At 38.3% G+C, this 22,367-nt stretch overlaps 1 protein-coding gene across 1 annotated transcript in view; it reads left to right on the top strand.

Annotated features, from left to right (window-relative positions):
- The window catches only part of LOC127621107 (zinc finger protein GLIS1), a 114,668-nt gene that overhangs the window by 29,727 nt on the left and 62,574 nt on the right, over window positions 1–22,367 (top strand). Inside the window, exons 3-4 of the mRNA XM_052094564.1 lie at window positions 12,869–13,058; window positions 15,085–16,387. Coding sequence (XP_051950524.1) covers window positions 12,869–13,058; window positions 15,085–16,387 — 1,493 coding nt within the window. The remainder of the gene's footprint in view (window positions 1–12,868; window positions 13,059–15,084; window positions 16,388–22,367) is intronic.

Raw genomic sequence — 22,367 nt, 5'->3', positions numbered from 1 at the left:
CTCAACCCAATAGAGCATCTTTGGGATGTGGTGGAACGGGAGCTTCGTGCCCTGGATGTGCATCCCACAAATCTCCATCAACTGCAAGATGCTATCCTATCAATATGGGCCAACATTTCTAAAGAATGCTTTCAGCACCTTGTTGAATCAATGCTACGTAGAATTAAGGCAGTTCTGAAGGCGAAAGGGGGTCAAACACAGTATTAGTATGGTGTTCTTAATAATCCTTTAGGTGAGTGTATGTGCGGTATTAAGTGACAAAAAAAAGTTACACAAATCAAATCAATTTTATTTTGAAGTCACTTTTTGCCTTTACCTTAGCTCTGCTCAAAAGTTAGCACTAAACTCTGTGCTACTGAAATTCGATCCACTGCCCCAGTGACCAAAGCGAGATGTGTTGTTGAACGTATAGGCAAGTTTCAGAGTGAAACGTACATAGATGGGTGCCAAAAGAAAGTTGTAAAGTGAGTTGTAAATTATGTAATTCAGTAAAGAGGAATGTATATTTTATTTACTCCTCCCCCAAACCCAATCCTTAAACCAAAGCGTCAATGGAGTAATAATGTAATCCTAGATGGAAAAATAAAAATCCCATTTAATTATGCAAACAAAAAATAAAAATTGTGTCATTATTATAAATCTTTCATCATATAGGGTAAAAAAGCATTTTCATTTTTGGGTGAACTAACCCTAATAGCATTAGTCTTTAGTGTGTCCGAACTTTTGACTGGTATTATATATTGATTAATTATATCTTGTTTAACTAAGTTTATGTTAATACTAGACTATCAAGTTCTTTAGCGTTCAGACAAGTGTAATAGCGGCTGTATATGGATAGGATAGGATAGGATAGGTGGATGTATGATGGGTGATATATTCTGCCTTGCAAGGTACTCTCATGTTTGTGGATGAATTTGGCCACTGTCATTTTAGTGGCATTTCCTGTTATCTGCATTCAATCGAATTCTCTCACAGATTCAGCTTGCTTGTAAATATTGGAAGCAGTGAAATGGGAACTCTGTACTCACCAACGTGGGCCAATACGGTTGCGTATAGAGCATATATTAGGTGAAAGGACGGCTATCGCAGTCAAGACCCACATTGGTGGATTTGTGTCACTGCAAGAGCGGAGTGAAGAATTTGTATTTTGATAATTTGCCTTTTATTTTCAGTCAATGAAAATGAACTAGGCTAATATGATGGCTAAAAGTGTAAAAACCTGGTAAAGCCCCCTCCATCTTGTATTTATTTGACATGGCGTGCTGCTTGCTGACCATTAGCTGTAACAGCTATGGAATGCTCCAAATGAAAATATTAGCCTTGCCTCATACAATAGAGGAATTTGCACTTAGAACATTGGATACCTAACAAAACAGTATTTCATTTTTAATTACAAAGGCTAGTTTTTATAAGAGGGATTATGCGAGAACTGTATTATTAAGTCACAACCCTGACAACCTGAGTTAATGTGAAAGGATAATTTATAAATGGAATTAAATTCACATAAGCTTCACAGGGAATACAAGAATATTTAAATATGACATCTGAGGGCAAACAGAGAAACTGAAGCATTTTGTTCCAGAGGAAAGCTCTATTTCTGTTCAAACACAGGCTGTTTATTTTGTCATAACAGATTTATATACAGTGGTTATTCTAAGCACTGACTTTAGAATGGAAGACAAATACACCAACGCATACAGACACAAAAATGAAGTCGAAATGCACGTATACACACAGACTGTCACATGTTTGCTTGAGTTGATAGATGCGTGCACACACGCAAACAAGCTGGCACATTTAAACAAATGTTTTTAAAGTTATAGTTCATCCAAAAATAAAAATTCTGTCATTATTTACTCTTATTGTTCCAAACCGTTATGACTTTCTTTCGTCCATAGAACACAAAATGTAGCCTCAGTCACCATTCACTTTCATTTTATAAAAAAAAAAAAAAGCAATGAAAGTGATTGGAGTCTAACATTCTGCCTAACATCTTCATTGGTCTTCCATGGAGAAAAGAAAGATGTTTTTGGAACAACATGAGTGTGAGTAAATAAAGTAAGTTAACAAGTAAATACCGAATTTGGGTGAACTATCCCTTTAAATCTAAACTGGATCAGGTAAACTAATATAATAAAGAAAAACAATGCAACAAGTTTCAGTGCGGTAATATCACAGGACCTCAGAGTTCCCAGAGTTCTTCTGTTTTAACAGAGCCCTAAAGAGCCATCAGGATACCATAAAAGCCAGAACAGCAGCCTGATGAGGAACCCTGAGTTTTAATGTTAAAGCTGTACAATTTTACTACACAAGACACAGGAATGTACTGCAGCCCTACACTACTGATGCCTTTTACATTGTAATCACCCTAGTATTTCACAGTCTATAGACTTCAGTGGGCCTGATGTAAAATTGTTTCCAGTAACCTCATCCTGTACTTAGACCATAAAATGAGAATGCCATTTATAAACCCATTTCATATTACTATTCATTGTAAAACAACCTTCTTGTTCTATTTTACAGTGTGCTATTTTTTTAAGAGCGCTGATGTGATTTAGTTCTTCTGGTGTGGATTGATGCTTCCTGAGACAGTGCAAGCTGATTGCTCTTTGAAGCCAGTGCCTCAACAGTCTTTAGAACTGTCACTAAGTCATATGGGACTAAATTAAAATAATAATAAAAAAATTAAAATAATGTGACTGGTGCTTGCATATGCAAAAATCACTGCCACCATGCCAGGGTTTCATGAGTGGTTTCCAGGAAGTTCCTATGCGGTTGCTAAGGTGGTCTGAGTGATTTTTAGCATAATACAATGTAGTTGTATTCTGGGATGTTACTCACTGGCACAAGCCCAACCCCAAGTCTCTATTGTGGTCATTAGATATGGTTCGGATTCTTCCTCCAATGTAAGTCTATTGGATTTTTCCCCCTTTTTTCTCTCCATTTGATCATGCAGCAGGCATTCCTCTGATCACTTAGAAAAGTCTGCAGTGCAGAAATATAGATTTGGCACAAATAGCCAAAAAGCCAAAGTTTAAAGTGTTAGTTCACCCAAAAATTACATTTATCTCATTATTTACTCACCCTCATGCCATCCCAGATGTGTACGACTTTCTTTCATCTGCTGAAACAAAAGACAATCTTTAGAAGAATATCTCAGCTCTGTAGGTCCATAAAATGCAAGTGAATGATGACCAGAACTCCAAAAGCTAAAAATGTGTTACAATCTGGTCTGTTCTCAGCTAAAATCAATTAGATTTCTTCAGAAGACATGGATTAGAGTAGTATGGGTTATTTTATGCTGCATTTATATGCTTTTTGGAACTTCAAAGTTTTGGTCACCATTCACTTGCATTGAATAGGGCTATAGAGCTCAAATATTCTTCTAAAAATCTTTGTTTGTGTTCAGCAGAAGAAAGAAAGTCACACATCTGGGATGTATGAGGGTGAGGAAATGATGAGAGAATTTTCATTTTTGGGTGGACTAACCCTTCAATACTTAGTCCAGATGAAATAGTAAAATTATGTGACAGTGGCGACATTTATGTAAAATTACATGGCTTACTACATGGCTTATGTGTCCTGGCAATTCTGAGGTCAAATGTACATTGTTTGACACTAAAAGTGAGTTAAATGTTCTGTCAAACAGATCAGATATAAACCTTAAACCTAACTTATAATGTCATAAAAAGCAAATCTGAGTGTTTTTAAGGTTGATTCTCTAAAACAAAACCTACCTACCTCTCTACCCTAAACCTTGAACCTAATAAAATAGTGTCATTAAGGCAGATGTGATATGAAAAACGCATTTGATAAAGCAACCACATCATTTTTGGTGTTTCTATGACATGTTTGTCTCCATTGCTTCGTAAGTGCAACACTCTTATCAGTTGAGCTATTAAACTGATAATGTTTGGCTGACAAGTAAGGTTGCCACCATCCAAATTGAAAAATACAGGACACCCCCTCTTACTGGCGACCTGTAACTTGTGATTTGTGTGAAAGTGAATAAAAGTTATAGGCTAATCATTTTTATTCATTTATTTTTTGATAATATTGATGATAATTATGATCTGATAGAAGATTTCTGCTGCTGCTGATGATGATTATTACAGCAGCAAGGAGAATTACTGTTTTTGCAAAGGATGGCTTGAATTCTTTTGGTTTTTAAATGTTTTACAGGTCAGTTAGATTCATTTGTACTATATGACATGATCTAGTTGCATTGTACCTTATTTGATCTGAGATGAAAGAGTATCCATCATGATTTGAGTCACCAATCCAAAGAACATTGAGGGTTGTAGCATGAAGCATTTACCCATGTATCCATTGATCATGGTTTACATAATGAGGGGGTTGTACTTGCAGGGGGGGGAATTGACCTCCAACCACCCCCCAATCCCCCAGAATCTGCACCCCTGGCACAATGGTGACACACACAGCTCTGCCAGGTTATACAGTACCACCCTGACCCAGCCTCAGCCACCGCTTACTGGAAACCAGAGCGATGGTGGTCCAAATCCACCCACGTCAATCCACAGAGGACAGACTCTCAGGCTCCTCCAGTGACAGCCAGTCACCAGCAGGTGGTGGCATGCCCAAGTGGAACCTAGTAATTACAATAAAGGTATGGGAAAAAAACACTGGCCGTGATGTTTGGAAACACATCAAGAAGTCATTGGCAGTGATCACAGTCAGGACTGATTATCTGTTTGAGTCCTGATCATTTGTGTCTTTGCTAGGTGTGTGTGTGTGTGTGTGTGTGTACATGGGTGTGTAAATGAGTGTGCGCCACCACGGTCTGGAAATGGTCTTGCATCGCTTTAATCACTGAGCCTTGATTTATAAGGTTCCCTTGTCCAAGCGTGCGGTTAAGTCATTGGACCGTAGGAGTGGTGCAGGCACTGTTTGTTATTTGTTTGTGTTTAGAAATCTGCAGTCAGTTTTGGGCTGTTTTAGGAGCTGAGGCACTGATGAAACCAGCTGCATCTGTCCCTCTCAGTACTCATGAGTAAATCATGCTTCTTTATTTGTGTCTGCGCTAATGAGCTAATTAACTCTTCTGTAGATTATATCAGTGTTGCACCAGATCCTTGTGGAAGCACATTATTTATGACTTAATTTTATGGCTTACCTAAGTATTTCATGTGGTCGCAAAATAAAATTAAAATGTATTATTTACTCACCACTATGTCATTCCAAACCTGTATACATTTATTTTTCTGTGGAACACAAAAATGACATTTTGAAGTATCTTATGTTGCACTTTTCCTTAGAACAATTCATAGTGACCAAGCTCTGTCAAGCAAAAAAAACAAACACCATAAAAGGGCCCTGACTCAAAATCTTCTCCTCTGTTGCAGCTCTCAAGTCTCATTCTCCATTCCGCATAATCGATCTTGTGCATCACGTTAGGCTATGATACATGAGAGAACCAATGGTGTTGCTATCAATAGTGTCAAACCTGGTGCAGCAACACATCATTTTCGAATCTGAATGCAACTGAGATTTCAGAACTTTGACGAAGAGGAAGATTATCAGTGAATAGTGAATTAAATATTTATTTTTATATATTAGTTCCTTTTTTTGATGTTGACTGAAAAATATATTTAGTTACTTTTTGACATATTAGTTCACCTTTTTAAAGGGTTTGTTCATACATAAATATAAATTCTCTCATAATTTTCATAAGACTATTTCAGGTCTTTGGGTCCTTTGCAAGTGAATGGTGACCAGACCTTTGAAGCTTTAATCATATAAAGGCCACATAAAAGTATATAAAAATATATATCCATAAGACTCCAGTGGTTACATCCATATCTTCAGAAGTGAGGTTAGGTGTGGTTAGAAAAGATAAATGTTGAAGTCCTTTTTTTACCAAAGTAAAAGTGGACATTAATAGTAAAAAAGGGCTTGAATATTTATCCATTTCTCACCCACATTTTTCATAGCACTTCTGATATGGATGTAACCACTGTAGTTTTATGGATTATTTTATGTCGCCTTTATGTGCTTTTTGTAGCTTCAAAGTTCTGGTCACCATTCACTTGCATTGCAAGGACCAACAGAGCTAAAATATTCTTCTAAAAATGATTTCTTTGTTTCCTGCAGAAGAAAGAAAGTTGTTCACATCTGGGATGGCATGAGGGTGAGTAAATGATGAGACAATTTTAATTTTTGGGTGAACACTCCCTTTAATGTTGAATGAAAAATATATTAAGTAAAAAAAATTAAAAAAAAACATTCCTTAGAAGTGAAACACAGACCAGGATTGATCTTTATACAGAAACTGCCATAACAAATCAATTTCATCCTCATGAAAAGCTTCATGTTTGGTGGTGCCAATAATCCAGCAAAAAAAAAAAAAAAAGAACAAGTATTTTCAGTTCCTCGTAATTTAATCAAATGTTTTATCATGGTCTTGCAACACCATGCACCTGTTTAAGGGAACCTTTCCCCAGACTTTATTTTTCATTTTGTTGTACCCTCAGGTTTTCAATCAAATCTTCATTACTAAGCAAACAAATAAGTTCCGGGTCTGCGTGGAGACAAATATAGACATGAGTTATGAGATTTAAACATGAGGAAAAAAAATATTGTATGTAATACACTACATCTTAACAGGACACTACATTTATGTCGAGGAGCACAAGAGAATCCAGTATAAGCCCACTGATCAGGCATCTGCTGACCTGGTCTCTGAAATATGAGAGAGAGAGAGAGAGAGAGAGAGAGAGAGAGAGGCATATGGTAGACTTCTAAAATGATGATTCAAATATTTATACTGTATGTTTTTAAAGATTTTCTACATTACTTAAAAACTATTAGAAAATGTATAGATCTGGGTATGGATTTTGATTGACCAATAGCTGTGCTTTATTCACAAAAAAGTACACATGACCTCTTCACCGAGCTACTATTCGTATCACTACACAGTATATGAACATTCTGAATATACAGAGGTGCTGCTTTAATTTAACCAAGTAAAGTGCTCACCAAAATCCGGCTCACTCACAGATCGTCATTGTCATGTTCATTTTGATTTGGATGTGACATAAAGTGAAAATGCCCATCCATTTCCACCAGTTTGACTGATGCAGGCCAATTCACTGCCTCATTTCATGTGGCCTTTTTGCTTATAGTTTGTATATCCTGTATCCATTTTTTGGATCGAGGATGTGGTGAGCTCAACAGAGAGAAAAGAGACGCCTTGCTCTGAAACTTTATCCACTGGTTTCACTGAGAACAGTGAGACTTTAGAAAAATGAGTGCTTTACACACTATTTGATCTTATATTTTGTTATATTTGTTATGATTTTGAACTGTCAGTTATTTTGTCATCTGAATTCTTTCTGAGAAACTGTCCCTGAGAGAGAAAGGGTGAAGAAAGAGGAGAGAAGCATGTAGGGAAAACAAAAAGGCAGTGAGAAAAGCAGAGAGATGAAATGAGGCAATGAGGCAGAAAAAGACAAAAGATGAGAGAATAGGAAGAAAGTGTCAGAGAGTTGGCTGATCGTTATTAACTGGTTAAGTGCTGATGCCATGATTTATGGCGCTAAAGTGGCCCGAGTAGAAATGTCACAGCACATTTCCAGACACATCTATCTTGCGGTTTTGGCAGCTTGTTGTTTTGTGTGCTCACATGTTTGACACACATTAGAGTTGATACACACATACAGTACATGTGCTGGCATATACGCCCATACGAATGCCCCCTCCCGTCCTTTCCTGAAGCCACCTCTTGTGCTACAGTATTCCTGCGAACACACGTCTTCAGACATCTGCTTTCCATTGCCAGCATCTCTGAAGACTTGAAAACATTAAATGCTGGCACAAGCTCAGTCTCACTCCAACACTTAATACTGCACTTAGGTGACTTGAAAGGCAAGAGGCGAGAATTGTAGAAAATAAAGTGTCACCGAAATAAAAAATCACCTGAGATTACCACCAATTACATTTAATAATGCCTGACCCATCTGCTGATCAGATGCACAGAGAGTCCTCATGGTCCAGTGGTGGTCTATAGGTAGGGGGTTATGCTGTATTCTCTCCTACTGTACGGTACTGTTCTCTAAAGAAAGCTTTGAAATCCAAAGTGATTTTACTTTAATTCACTGCTTAAGCACAAGAAGCTCACCAACAAGATCAGGTGACTCAAATACATCAGAGAATCAGTGTAATTGTGCAGTGGCATAGCATTTTGTGCCATGGAGCTCATGTGGGTGGCATGAGTTCAAATCCGGCTTGTGACATTTTCAGATCCTGTTTCCCGTTCTTGTGTGTTTCATGTCAACTCTTCATTGTTTTAACACAAAAGGCTCAAAGTCTCTCGAGGCTGCTCAGAAATCTGCAGCACCGCGGAGCGTAACTTGCATAGTTTTCCATTAAATTTGACCCAAATCATTATCAAAAGACAAAGATTATTTACTGTAGCCATCAGTGGATTAATATTGTGTATGTATTTTTGTGGTTTGACAGCATGGATGAAAACTCTTCAAAGCTACATACAGAGAAATTGCATAATCATTTCTAATCGCTTAGTTTGGGCCATTAAACCAGTTTTATACAATAACCTGCAAACTCATCAGCGTCACTTTTATTCTTGAAGAAGTACAAAAATCTTCGTAACATTTGTGTATATGCATCCTATTCAAAGGGCTCTAAAATACCGGTCCTGTGTTGTGATACCTGTGCCTTGCGACCTGCTTCAGTAAATGTTATATCACACACTTGTGGTCTCCCAACGCTATTATACCAGATATTCAACATAGCCCGACTGAGCGAATTAGAAATAAAAAAAATTAAGCTTCCAATTTAAATGTTGGTTAATGTTAATATATAGATGCCTCAAAATATATTTCGATAATATGACGTGTCAATCAATAATCAATATATCAATATTTTATGACATGTCTAGTGCCCATATACTGTACAAGTGCAGCAGTGTCAGAAATTAACTTTTGTATTAAGGGGCAATATTTCACGTCCGCCCCTGTCACGAACCACTTAGTGTCCTTTTGCAAAAATGTTGCCACAGTCACATACTTTTTATGAGATTAATCTCTGTTTTTGTCACTTTGCCAACATGGGATGGTTTGTTTTACGTTTATGCATATGGCAGACACTTTTATTCAAAACAATATGCATTCAAGACATTCATTTTATCAGCATGTGTTTCACAGAATCTAAAGCCATTTGAACCCACCACCTTGGTGTTGTATTTGCTCAGAGTCCAAATCCGTTCTTCTTCTGTATGTGTGAATCAATCGAGTGACAATGGAACCCTTTTTCTCCCTCTGTTCTGTTTTTGGATGTGATCTATGTTCTTGTTCTTGTGTTTTTGTAAATGAGGCCAGCAAATCAGCCTGGTTTTCATCACAGAGCTCTGATTTGCCCTCAGGTGTTACTGGCACTGCACAACAGTGATCTAACACCCAAGATTGTCATTCCTAATAGCTCCTGAATGCTTGCAAGCCTGCGAGAGGTGAGAAAACCCTTTTGGACAGAGCTGTGGAGAAACATCCTCTCTATATTCTGTCTGCTATCCAGATACTGATGAGAGCCAGCATGTTGGAACTATCCTCCTGAGTTTGATTTCTCTCTGTGTGATGCAGGTGTGAAGTTTTGGAAAGAAGCTCTTTTTCCGTTTTCTTTGATCCATATAAAGACTTTTTGTTACATACTGTATCATGTCTAAGACGTCTCAAGAGACATTGAGCTGTGGTGCTCATGCAGGAGACACAAGTTTGAATCTGTTAATAACCTGTGGGTTTTACAGCTGTCTGAGCATTAGTGCATTCAAACCACTTTTCCTTTCTCCATATTTTATCCCTGTTTTCACAACTGGAGCTTTCTGGGACTTCCTCCTTTTGACCAGAAACCAACACACAATGCCATACCCAAAACTGGATTCTCATAGCATATTATTCAGTTTTCCAAATGTGGAGAAGAAACTCGCCGTGACTAATTCTGTTAATGTAGCAAAGCATTGTATTCTAAACCTCTGCCATAATTCTCTCCATATTTTAAAGCATGGCTTTTAGTGCAGACTTGGATCTGAATTGATGTAACTTGGCAGCACTTTTTTGGAGTTGGACAGTGATATGCTAAGTGAGGTATAAGGAGTGTGAAGAATTCTGATGTCAAGAATTTTTGATGCAGAGCCATTTGCCTTCTCCTTTGCAGCTTGGATGTGCAAATTCCACTGTTGCCCAAGAGTGATGATTGGGGAGGCACATCTAAACTTCAATCATCACCCTTCATAGTAGTTTCACTATTCATAATATTTTGAGTTTAATAAAAATGCCTCAGAGCTACACCTGCTGTTTCAAAATCTATTTTTGTGCCTTTTTCCTTTCAAGATTCCTCGAATTAGATGTTCCTGGGGCTAAAGGGACAACAAAACTGCTTTCACAAGCTGCCACTGGAGGCTAAAATTCAAAGAATCTTGTCCCAGAGATGATATTGGGCAATTCTGAAAATCTGTATAACAGATTTGTGTTGAACATTCTTGTGGCTTCTGGCTGTATTCTCTCTGCACATCAAATCAGCAGTATAGTTTACCTCCACTTGACTTTGTGGTATTTTAATGCTTCTTGTGTAACAGATTATCAGTTTCACATCAAAAATAGATTTGAAATATAGAACTTTTACTTAAAATAAGGCATTATGGAGTACTAATAGATGCAAGAACATTAGACAGTTTTTGTGTAAAACAAACTATTCCAACATCAATGACTCCAGATGAAGCAAGAGAACTTTGGCTTTTGCTCAGCGAGCGGTGATGTTATACACAAACACAGTTTGACATTCCAACTGTGGGATTGTTAAGCCAAGAAAAAATTATCCAAGATTTAATAAACAACCATTATTGTTCTTTGAAAACTAGAATGGATGTGAAAAAGTGTGTTCCTTCTGTTTATAGATTTGAGTGGATCCAGCATTTGTTTCACAGGAACTGCATGTCTTATGACCTTGTGATTGCTCCACCTCTCTCTCTCTCTCTCTCTCTCTCTCTCTCTCTCATTTCTTCTTGCCTCTAAACACTTATTTCTTTGTTTCACTTGTATTTTTGTTTAAAATTGCGAATAATTGTCACTCTTATTCTGTTGACTTGCAAACAAAGCCCCTTTGATTTCCCTTGCTTATCTTTGGTTTGGCTTTGTTCAAATATTTAGAAACTTTTTATTTTTTATTTATCAAACCTCATTGTATGTTACATTAATAATATCATCATTGTGAGCAAATTAGATTTCTGAAATTAAGTTAGGAACACTTAAAATGAGATACGGTCACCCACACTGGAATCAAAAAGTGTCAACTTTACTTAAAGGAAATATTTTGAAACATGGTGTAACATAATTATTTTGAGCTGCACTGTGTCACACTTTGTTTATTTTGATGAAATTTGCTACACTTGGTTTAAGAGTTCTCTTTGTGCAATGACACGGCGATAAGAGGATATAAAAACTGACCCAGTGCTCTCAAAGATCCCTGTTTTGGCTTATTCTGTTGGGAAGATGTTTTCCTGGAAAGTATCTTGGCAAGCATGATTTCATCAATCTCTTAGACACCAAAAGTATCTGGCTATGTTCACATTTCAGCATGGAATACTGGCTTACTGATACTGATACTGAATATGGCAGTATCTCAGTATATTGCATGATTAACTCATCGATTGTCATCTAGTTATTATATTGGAAATAATAATAAAAAATTATTATCTGACATTTTTAATTTCATTTAGATATTCTGATGATTCTCACCAGATAATGAGTAAAGAAAGAGATCTAAAAAATTGCAGTTGATATAATTTGTGGTTCATTTGCTGCATTGTAAATGGAAAGTCAAAAGCGTTTTGCATTATGTGATAAAGCACACAGTGCAGTATGTTTTTTCGTATACTGCATATTTTAGCAAATTTAGCTGGTCATCCATATTCTATGAATACTTTGCACATTAAACATACTAAATACTGCAGAAATGTATTAATAATTTGCTATTATAAACACAACCTGTTTCACTGTAATGGCGTCTAATTTGTCTTGTTTTTTTTAAATGTAATCAAAATATCTTTGGCTGTGATGTTGCTCAAAGTATTGTAAAGGACTGGGATGCATCAATGTATCAGCTGCCGATATATACCGGCCAATTATTTACCTAATCAAACAATGAAAATGCAGATTTGAAAAAACAATGGTTTATTTATAATTAATTAGTAACACACTTTATAAAACATTTCATATTTAATTTGTATTCTTTCTCATTCTTATGGTAATGTGGAAAAACCTCTTTGACTTCTGAGATATCGGTATGATATGCATTAATGCTGCATGATTGATTGAATTAAGATTGAAATTGCAACATGGCTTTAAGTGATTACTAACCTGAAAAGCCTGCATTTTACACCGCAAAAACAGAAGTGCAAAAATGTTTTAAAGAACAAAATAATTAATTTTAACTTAATATTTAGTAAAAAAAAATTTATCTTCTATTTATCTTTCTGTGGCTTTATTTACAATTTTGGCCTGTCATGTGTTGAACAGATCCAATTTTCAATGGAAATTATTTATAGTTAGAAATGTGAAAATGCTTTTGTACCTCTTTGTGCATTTGTTAAGCATTCCTGAGTAAAACAGTGATCTGATGACAACATAAAGTTAGTTGCAAAATATTGATATATATATCGGTATTGGCCAGTAGGTTTTTTGTTAAAATCGTTATTATTCTGTATCGGTACTGTCGGCCAAAACATTTTATAACGGTGCATCCTGAGTAAATGTTTAATGAAAAAATTTACAGATGGTTTAAAAATGTGCAATTGCTACTGGATTGTTAGTATACCAATTGTATTTCTCACCTGTTTCAGTGAATGGAGGATGTATCTCATTCTGTTCAGAGAAGGAGAGTGCTGCTGAGTTAATAGGAGAAGATAGAACCTCACTTCGCTGTGGACAGAATCTAGCAGTTCAGTCTGGAGCCCAGTATCATCACAGCACCCACTGTGAACAGCCCACACAGAGTATCCACCTGCAGGAAAGCCCCCATCGAGATGCTAGGTAAGACTTTCTTAACACATTTCCACAATCTTACTCAAAATGGTCTTTGATCATCATTCCAATCAAATAAATATAATCTTATTATTATTATTATTATAGTCTTACCCTAATCCTAAAATCAATATTGGTTGTTAAGACTGTTGGTTAACACTTTACAATAAGTAATATATCCCGTCACGGCTAGGACACGGCACAGGTATGACGGACATATCCCGTCATGGCTAGGACACGGCACAGGTATTAAACACAGGGCACGTCGATGCGTTCAGGTGGCACGCAAAAGTTACCAAAGTTTTTTCCCCTTCTTGAACACATTGATAATGATTCGTGTCGAATTTAATGGAAAATAGGAGAGTTACGCTCCATGACGTGGCAGAAATGTAAGTAGCCTCCGGAGACGTTGAGTGGCGGCGATGTGTGTACATTCATAGAAAACAATTGTTTCTAATTTTAGAACATGCCATGTCATCCGCCAGACACGACATGTCACATTTACTTTCGTCAAATATGTTTTCCATACAATGGAAGCGAATGGTGACTGAGGCTGTCATTCTGCCTAAAATCTCTTTCTGTGTTCCATGGAAAAAAGAAAGTCATTCCAGTTTGGGAAAACATGAGCATGAGTAAAGATTACATAATTGTAATTTTTTAGGTGAGCTATCCCTGTAAATGCTTGCAGAGAGTTTTCATTAAAAGATAGAAAAATACAACCATTAAGCACAGTTTAAAATACAAAGCTGTGTGCTAGGTAAATGTGTAAAGCCTTTATATTAGCAATTTTATAGCCATGCAAATTACATTAAGAATGTAAACATATGCAAAGTCAGTAATATGTTGTTTTATACAACTCAGTTGTGCTATGCGGAACAAGTCAAACACAGCAGTATTGATGATGCTACTTGGTTGTATTTCTTTTTACGTGTACGTCTGGGAAAAGAGACTGCCATCAATTTCTGTTGGCTTCTGTGCAGACACAGTGCAGTTGAAATCCATAATTTCAGCGAGGGATGCTCAACAAAGCAAATTTACTCAGACACGCTGTCCAACTCTTCCAATATTGTCGCTGAATGTCACTGCTGCAGCCAAACAGGAAGTGGTGAGCCTGAAAGAAGTGACTCATGATAAAGCTGAGGCTTAAGCTCAGCCAGTGTGCTAGCATTAGCGGTTTCCTGCAGTGAACAGAGTGAAAAGAGGGCATAGACACATCCCTCACATGTTGGGGAAAGACAGAGGGGCCTTCTCAGATCATTCAGAAGCTTTGCACAAAAATCCATAATGAGCAAACTGACAGGAATTATTATGTGGAAGATCACAGCAACGCACTGGGAAATATGACCTCTCCCCCATTCAAGGGGGCAAAGATTCCCACTATAATGGGCAGTATTGTAAACACAGAGCGTTTAGAGGCCCACTATTGTACCACCAAACCAGGTGACTTCTATTTAGCCCACATGTAGGCTTGGGTTAACCCCTATTGTGTCATCAAAGCCTGTCATATGCAGAGCATGACAGCTTGCCTGTATTCATCTTGCTCTTTTCTTATTTTTAAATACCCTTTCATAACTAGTTCAGACTGAATTTCCTGCATTATTTAATCATGTTATTGCTTGGGAGTGTTTGTGGTGGATCTGACCTGTGTTTAAAGTACACCACAGTTGTGAAATCCATGAGTTTCATGAGAGAGCAGGGCTCATAAAAATACTTCTGATCAGAACAAAACAAATATAATGACCAATCAAGACTCTAGACGGACTTACAAAATGAATCTCCAAATGAGACGCCTTTGGTCAAAGGTTGACAGATATGTTAGAGAGGGGAGTGTAGGTCAGCTAGGACTGGAGCACAGAGCTTGTCTGTTTCTGTGGTGTCTGAAAGTATAGCTTGTGGGAAGGAAGAGTTGGCAGAGCTTTGAGGAGCACTGGCCTTTATCTTTCAACAAGCTGGGCTGCTAATAGCATGCATATTCTTCCTGCGTTCTGCCTATATGCTGCTCAAATTCCTCTGGGTGTTTTTCTTTCTTCCTCAGGTCTGCTAGCTTTCAGAAGGATCTCAGCTCATCTTCTCTACCCAGTGGATTCAGCTTAAGTGGGTGTCATGCATTACACTCGTACCCCATCAAACAAGAGGGCTTCATGGGATACAAACTGGGATCAGCACTAGGCGACTTTTCCGGAGGGCGAGGAGGGATGGGTGCAGGTCGTAGGGAATTGGACCATCCGAGCAGTAGTGGCGGTGGCAGTGGTAACTTAGCAACTGCTCTGTCGTTGTCTGCAATGGCGGTGACTGTGTATCCTTTTAATAATGAAGATGGCTCCTCCCCGCTGGCTTTGTCCCCAAGCATGCGTCACTCAGCACTGAGTGCTAGTGGGCTGAAGAGACGCTGCCTCTCTGTGGCCTCCCAGTCAGCTGCCACTGCAGCCTCAGAGGGAATCGATATTGCCGCCAACATCTGCTCCTCCCAAATGTCCATGGTGGCCTGCGTTAACGGGCTGCGCACCAATTCTTCCTCCCCTACCATGACCACATTCTCTGGGACACCCAACCATAAGCCACTCCCCACACCCAGCCCGCAGGACAGCTGCCAGCTGCCGTCACCTTCAGCCTGCCTCCTGCCCCTCTCCTCTTCCTCCTCCTCTTCAGTGTCATCGGTGGAGCAGTGTGAGGACATAGGCTCCATGCAGCCAGGGCCTGGCATGGGCAGAAGTGATGGGCTTGGACGTCTCATACAGCCTGGTACTCTTCTGGATGGCTGTCAGCATGGAAATGGCACTGGTACAGGAATGCTGAAACAGGAACCTGTGGATGACTTCTCTCCAAGTGAGGATGAGTTCTTGCAACATCACTATCACCATCTGGCAAGCCGTGGAAACCACCAGCACAGCCACCTCTGCAGTGGGCATTCCCACCACCACCACCATCAGACTGGCCCCACACGGCCTCCCATGCCCCCACCCTACCACCTGCACCAGTACATGGGCTCCAGCCCAGGAACTCTGCTACATCTTCAGAGCAAGCAGTCTTCACCCTCAGGCCTGCTGGCACAACCCAAACCCACAGGCCTGGTAGAACAGCAGGTGTGCGACAGAGATGATGCCATTGGAGTATTTAGCGATAAGCAGACATGCCGCTGGATTGACTGCAGTGCAGCTTATGAACAGCAAGAGGAGCTGGTTAGGCATATCGAGAAGATCCACATTGACCAGCGAAAGGGCGAGGACTTCACCTGCTTTTGGGCCGGATGTGTCCGGCGCTACAAACCCTTCAATGCACGCTACAAGTTGCTTATCCACATGAGGGTTCACTCTGGAGAGAAGCCAAACAAATGTATGGTGGGTGTCAACAGCTTACATATTTAATTGGCTGTCAAAGGTGCAAATGTTTTTCCCTGGTTCACTAATGAGTCCCTGAAAGGTCTTTATGAAATTCATAAAGGCAATTACAACTGGCATCTCAGTGAGATGAAATGGCCTTGAAAAAGTATATACAGTATTTTGGGCTGAATTGTTTTCATTGGAATCCTCATTGATTTTAATCTAAGTGGAAAGTCGTTGGAACCTGGTTCCAGTATAATTATTTTTAATTAACATTGTCAGTTTTTATACATCAGCTTTTAAAATGTATTAGCAACAGAGGACTAATAATTCTTCTCTTATTCCTCTCATTAGGCTTTATTTTACAAATCTCTTCATAAATGCCCCACAAAACTGTTTCACAAATATATTTTTTTGTCTGTATGATTTGAGAAATACAGTTGAATTTCTATGGAAATTCTCTCCAATCATTTTTGTAACAGCCTTCAAGGGACCACCAATACCTCTTTTCTTCGTCGTTTTTTCTTTTCACAACCATATCACATGGCATGAGAAATTATGATTTCAACTGAAAGTGCAGCTAACTTTTCCACTGACGGGTTTAGGTATTTAATTGGAGCTGTAGTCTAGCTGTATAAATAGTGTTGTGGTGAAACCCAAGTCATCCAGGTAAAACTCAAATTCCACCAGTCAACACACTAATCAATGTCAAACTGCCTCTTCTAACATTTTCAACCCAGATGGAAAAAGAACTCCAACCCCAAATAAGTCCAAATACACAATTAGTCCACAATTTGTGTAGGGTAAAGCTATGTTTATTTTCTAAAGATCTCTCTCTCTCTCTCTCTCTCTCTCTCTCTCTCTCTAAAGAAATGATTGGGATCTTAAAAACCCTACACATCTGTTTAACATAACTAAACAATGTGTGCACTTGAGCCCTTTAAATAGGAGGTTTAAGCATTTAGCGTCCCACAAGTATTAAGCGAATTGACTCTTTATCCAAACTAAACACTTGGAAAAATGTAGTAGTCTATAACGGAGCCACAGAGGAGATGACCAGCGTAATTCCCCTCTCTTGCTCAATCAGAGAATGTTTGATTTCTTGTCAGATATATTGTTACATATACAAGACCCTTCCCAAAAAGTATTTTATTTCACTGATATTTAAACAGCTTGTTTTGAAGTCAGCCTATTCCTTCAAATCCCGGGATACCTTTTTGTATCCCAGTAATCTATAAAGCCATGTCAATAGAAGACAGCTGTACGCTAATATGTAGAGTATGTTACTGCGGTAACATTTGTATTAGCTAATATTAAGTAGTTCTGTTGAGGTTATTAATGACATAATTTGTTTATTCTTGAGTGGACATTGGTTTACTCTGTGTACAGAACAGATGTGATTAGATCTTGTAAATTCCTACAGATGCTTGCCACTTCATTTTCAGCATTGCTGCATACGCTGCGGCACAAACATTGCAGCTCTGGAAATAATTTTTGTGATAGTGTCCTTTCCCACTTGTTGCTTGGTTCAGTGTTTTTGTGTATATTGTTGTATTATTTAAAAAAATTTTTACAGTTTAATCTCTTTCTCTCTCCTCCTTCTGTCTTGCTGTTTCTCTCGAACTGTCCAACAGTGCTTTAACGGTTCTGTTCTTACTCTCAAAAATTTGAGAGCCCAGAGAGTATGTGGCAAGACCAGCCCTGATATCACAACTTGTCACGACAAACAAACACTAATTTTATTCAGGGGGATGCTAACCAGATGCTAACATAGGAACAAACCAGTGTATTGTAGCAAAATATCTGGACGTTGTCGCTGTCCAATGAGGACCTCACGTTACATCACATACGGTCATCCATTTTCAGGCAGCTTCTATTTAGCATTTTTTCTTGAGTTAATATGATAAATGTTGCAATTTAGCTTACATTTGTTTTGTGACCTATAAATAGTAAAGAATCGTACATATTTCTTCTGCATTTCATGTCACTGTAAACGGTTCAAAGGAATGAGGAAGCGGGAGATGTCGATACGCTTAGGAATGACACTATTTAAACAAACAAAAACTTGTTCGCTTAACAGCGCAACAGCTTAATTCAACTCAAATAGCTCAGGTAAGCACACGGCATCGGCCAACACACACAAACAGCTTCTCAGCTGTGCTCTCTCTGGACTGCCGCTGTCTGCTTTCCTTAAAAGCCCCAATCACTCCTCACTGAAACACAAGACAGGTGTTAAGCACAGGTGGCAATCATTTTCCCCTTATTTCCCCCGCTTAACTCTCCACAGCACGGTTCTCGGCCACGCCTTTGCCTCCACAGTCACTTTTCTTTGTCTTACATTAAAAAAAAAATACTAAATTCAAAATATTCGATGTGGTCTCAGACTTTTAGACCCTAATGTATTTTGAACCTTAAGTAAGTTAATGTGTGTGTACTTGACTATTTTACTTGTCCAAGATCCTCATTTCAGAGTATGTAATCTCTTACTCTCACTTGCCCTCTCCTTCTTCTGTCTTGCTCTTTCTCTCGAACTGTCCCGCAGTGCTTTAAGGGTTCTGTTCTTACTATCAAAACTTTGCCTAGAAAGTATGTGGCAAGACCAGCCCTGATGTCACAACTTGTCATGACAAACAAACACTCTTTTTATTCATTTATTTGTTATACATAAAATAAAAACACAAAATTCTAAATGTTTGACTGTACTTGACTATTTTACCTGTCCAAGATTATAAGGTGTCCTCATTTAAGCCTTGTGTCATCCTGTGACTTCCGCAGGAAGAAAACTATGTCTGAGGCATGTCACATTTGCAGCCCATGTGCAATATTCAAAGATATTTTGGTATTTTAGTTATTTGCGGAGAGGAAACAGATGAGACTTTTTGATTTAGGAGCAAATGCTTCAGAAAATCCAGCTAATCCCTTTATTATCTTTCCAACTGCCGTTTCCTCAGAGAGTGCATGAGGCACGATTCCCTAGCATCCAAACATAACACTCCCACATTCCTCTCTCTCTCTCTCTCTCTCTCTCTCTCTCTCACTTGATTTTTCTCTCGCAGCTGTGCTGCATTTGTTTTGTATCATGCAGCGCCTTGGCAGGAAAAAGTCATTATCACAAACACAGGACCAAGTTCTGACTCTCTGCTTTGTCACCGTCCGTACCTGGACATGGTTTTATGCACCGGCACGTAAAACGCAGCTACATCTGCAAGCACTGAGCTCAGCAGACCTCTTAAAACTGCTCTGCGGAGATTGAGAGGCACATTTTGGTTCACCCTCTCCAATTAAAAAGTGCCGCGGGCTGTTTTGTGGTAGTCGGACAACGGAGGGAGAAGGATCTAAAAGGAAACAACATAATCTCACTGCAATATCCTGTTGTGTTTCATTCCTAATTCAAGTGTTGTTTTAGTTTATTGCTTTTTTGCCCCTCTTGTCTGCATTAATATTAAAAATATATCCAGCGACTGCTGCCCCGACAATGTCCTATGCTCTTATACGTCAATTCTCTACTGGAAGTCAACTTTGGATTTTTATTTTTGATCACTTATTCCAGTAACCTGAAATTCATGTAAATATTTATCAAAGCAGGAGTATCTTTTAAATAAAGCTCCTGCAATATTGCTTACCCAGTTGATCAAGTTTGACGAGCAGACCCATGTTACAGCATTAGACGTTAATGGTTGTATCTTGATTGAATTTCCTCTGGAATGCATTGATTTAATTCTATTACATTAATGTCTTCGCTTTGGTTTACAGTGCTGCTTGCACTGAACTTTGAGTATTTTTAGTGTAATCAAAAAAAGGATTTCTTGTCTTTTTCTGCAGGTTGTGTCTGCAATGACAGGTTTACATATACATTTACGCATTTGGTTGAGTATTTTATCCGAAACGACTTACAGTGCTTTAGTTTACTTTTGATCAGTTCGGGTGTTCCCTAGAAATTGAACCCATGACTAGAGGTCGACCGATTAATCGGCCGATTTTTAGCATTTTTTACATAATCGGCATCGGCCAATTTCCAAGTATATCAAGCCGATTATTAGGCAGGCGCATCTGTGGGCAGCCTAGTGTTGTTGTGGAACACGTGTTCGACGCACGCTGCCCCTGTAGTCATTTTCCAGCAGAGTGAGCAGACCTCATCCAGTGCCTAAGGAAGGAGCTAAGTTCCTTGGAGAAAACAGTAAGGATTAAATTTGTATAACTTATTTATATTTAATTAAAAACTTTTGATATTTTACTGCCAACTTCGAGAAAAACGCGACATGACATTCGGCTACTTTGGATATTGATAGCGTAGTTGAAGTTGCATTATCACAGCAGAAGGGTTGCTATCATGTCACAATAAGTAAGCAAGAATTTTGCAATTACAGACAGTGAATCTGAGACTTTTATTTGTTCTGTTTGTGTGTCTTATATTTGAGAGGGTTGTCACTCAATGCAGAGAAATAAGTAATAAAAAAGATACCAACGCGCTATATGCTATTGAAGGACTGGCTTTGGTAAGCTCGGATGTTACCGGTTCTGCTGTCAGTACTGGAGAAATTAAGAAAATACATGTATTATTGCTATAAAGAGAAAGTTATTTTATCTCGCCAGCCATTTCTATGTATAATAATTCTATGAAACCATTTGTCTGTGATGCAATTTAGCTATTCAGCAGTCAGAGAGAGAGAGAGAGAGAGAGAGAGAGAGAGAGAGAGATCTCGCGACAGCTGAGCACAACACAAGCCCAGCTAAATGAGTGACAGAACTAAACATTCAAACGTAGCCTGGTTTAGATCTGTGATATTAGTCTGATTTTATTTTATATTTCGCCTTCCAAAGATTATAAAAAGAATATTTATACATAAGCCGCATTCTGTCTAGCACAACTTCCTTCCCTTCACAGCGGTGCACTGACATTTCTCCCTAAAACTCAAACTTAACGTCAGAATCAGCACGATCGGTGATTGTTGTAAAATGCTACTGTTGCTAAACTGCGGGACGCGTTTAATAATAAAATAGCGCAAGAGATACCGTTCCCAAGGCGGCGCGCGCTCCGAAACAGACCACAACAAGACAAGCAAAGTATAGGCTACTTGGGTTTCATGTGCGCATCTAAACGATCAACTATACACAAAAATATGTCTAAACGACCGACTTGGAGATTCACTTAAGCACAGTTTATGTCTTAAATGGACGTAGTTATGGAAATAGTTAGGAGAAAATATGCTGCATCAGGAGTCTATTAGATCTGAATTCGGTCTTAAAGGGGAAGCATCCTAATAAACATGCCGACGATTGAGCCATTACTGCGAATCAAACAACAAAAGGCAAAGAGAAAATCACTTACAGCTCTTGAATGAATAACTTCTGCATTAATAAGCATTAATCTATCTATGATAAACTATGCAGTGTTATTTTACAATTGATTACGAGATTATTAGATTTCTTTTTAGACCACACCTGAACAGTAATGCTAGTAGACCTTCCTGAAATTAAATCACTGTGCCTATATAACATTTATCTTAAAAAGAACCGTTAAGAATACAGTTGAAGTACCGGATTGATAAGCAGTATCGGTAAGATAGTAATACCATTAAAACCTTAACGATACCCATCCCTAGTTATGCCTGTGCTTCTCTTGGATGCTCTGAATATTGGATTACGTGTCTGGATTGCCCCTTAATTAAAGCTGCATTTGGATCTCAACCTTCATGTCTCGGAGCAGTTTCGTAACACCTGCTTTGTTTATTTAATATATTTGTTATTATATATTATTTATATAATATGTTTTTACATTATACATTTTTAATTTAAGTGTACAAGTGCAGATTGGTCAAGTGTTCAATAAATGTTTTTGTTGAGAAATTTTGTCTATCTTAAGTAATTATTTGTATTACATTTTATCTTACAAATAAAAGGTTCAAATAAGAGGTTAAAAACAAGCACATATCGGCCAAATATCGGCCAAAATAAATCGGCTGCATTAATCGGCCATCGGCCGACCCGGATTTCAAAA

The sequence above is a fragment of the Xyrauchen texanus genome, chromosome 27, assembly GCF_025860055.1.
Source record: "Xyrauchen texanus isolate HMW12.3.18 chromosome 27, RBS_HiC_50CHRs, whole genome shotgun sequence".
Classification (NCBI taxonomy): Eukaryota; Metazoa; Chordata; class Actinopteri; order Cypriniformes; family Catostomidae; genus Xyrauchen; species Xyrauchen texanus.
Note: the sequence above shows the minus strand (reverse complement) of the source record. Positions and strands in the feature narration are given on the sequence as shown.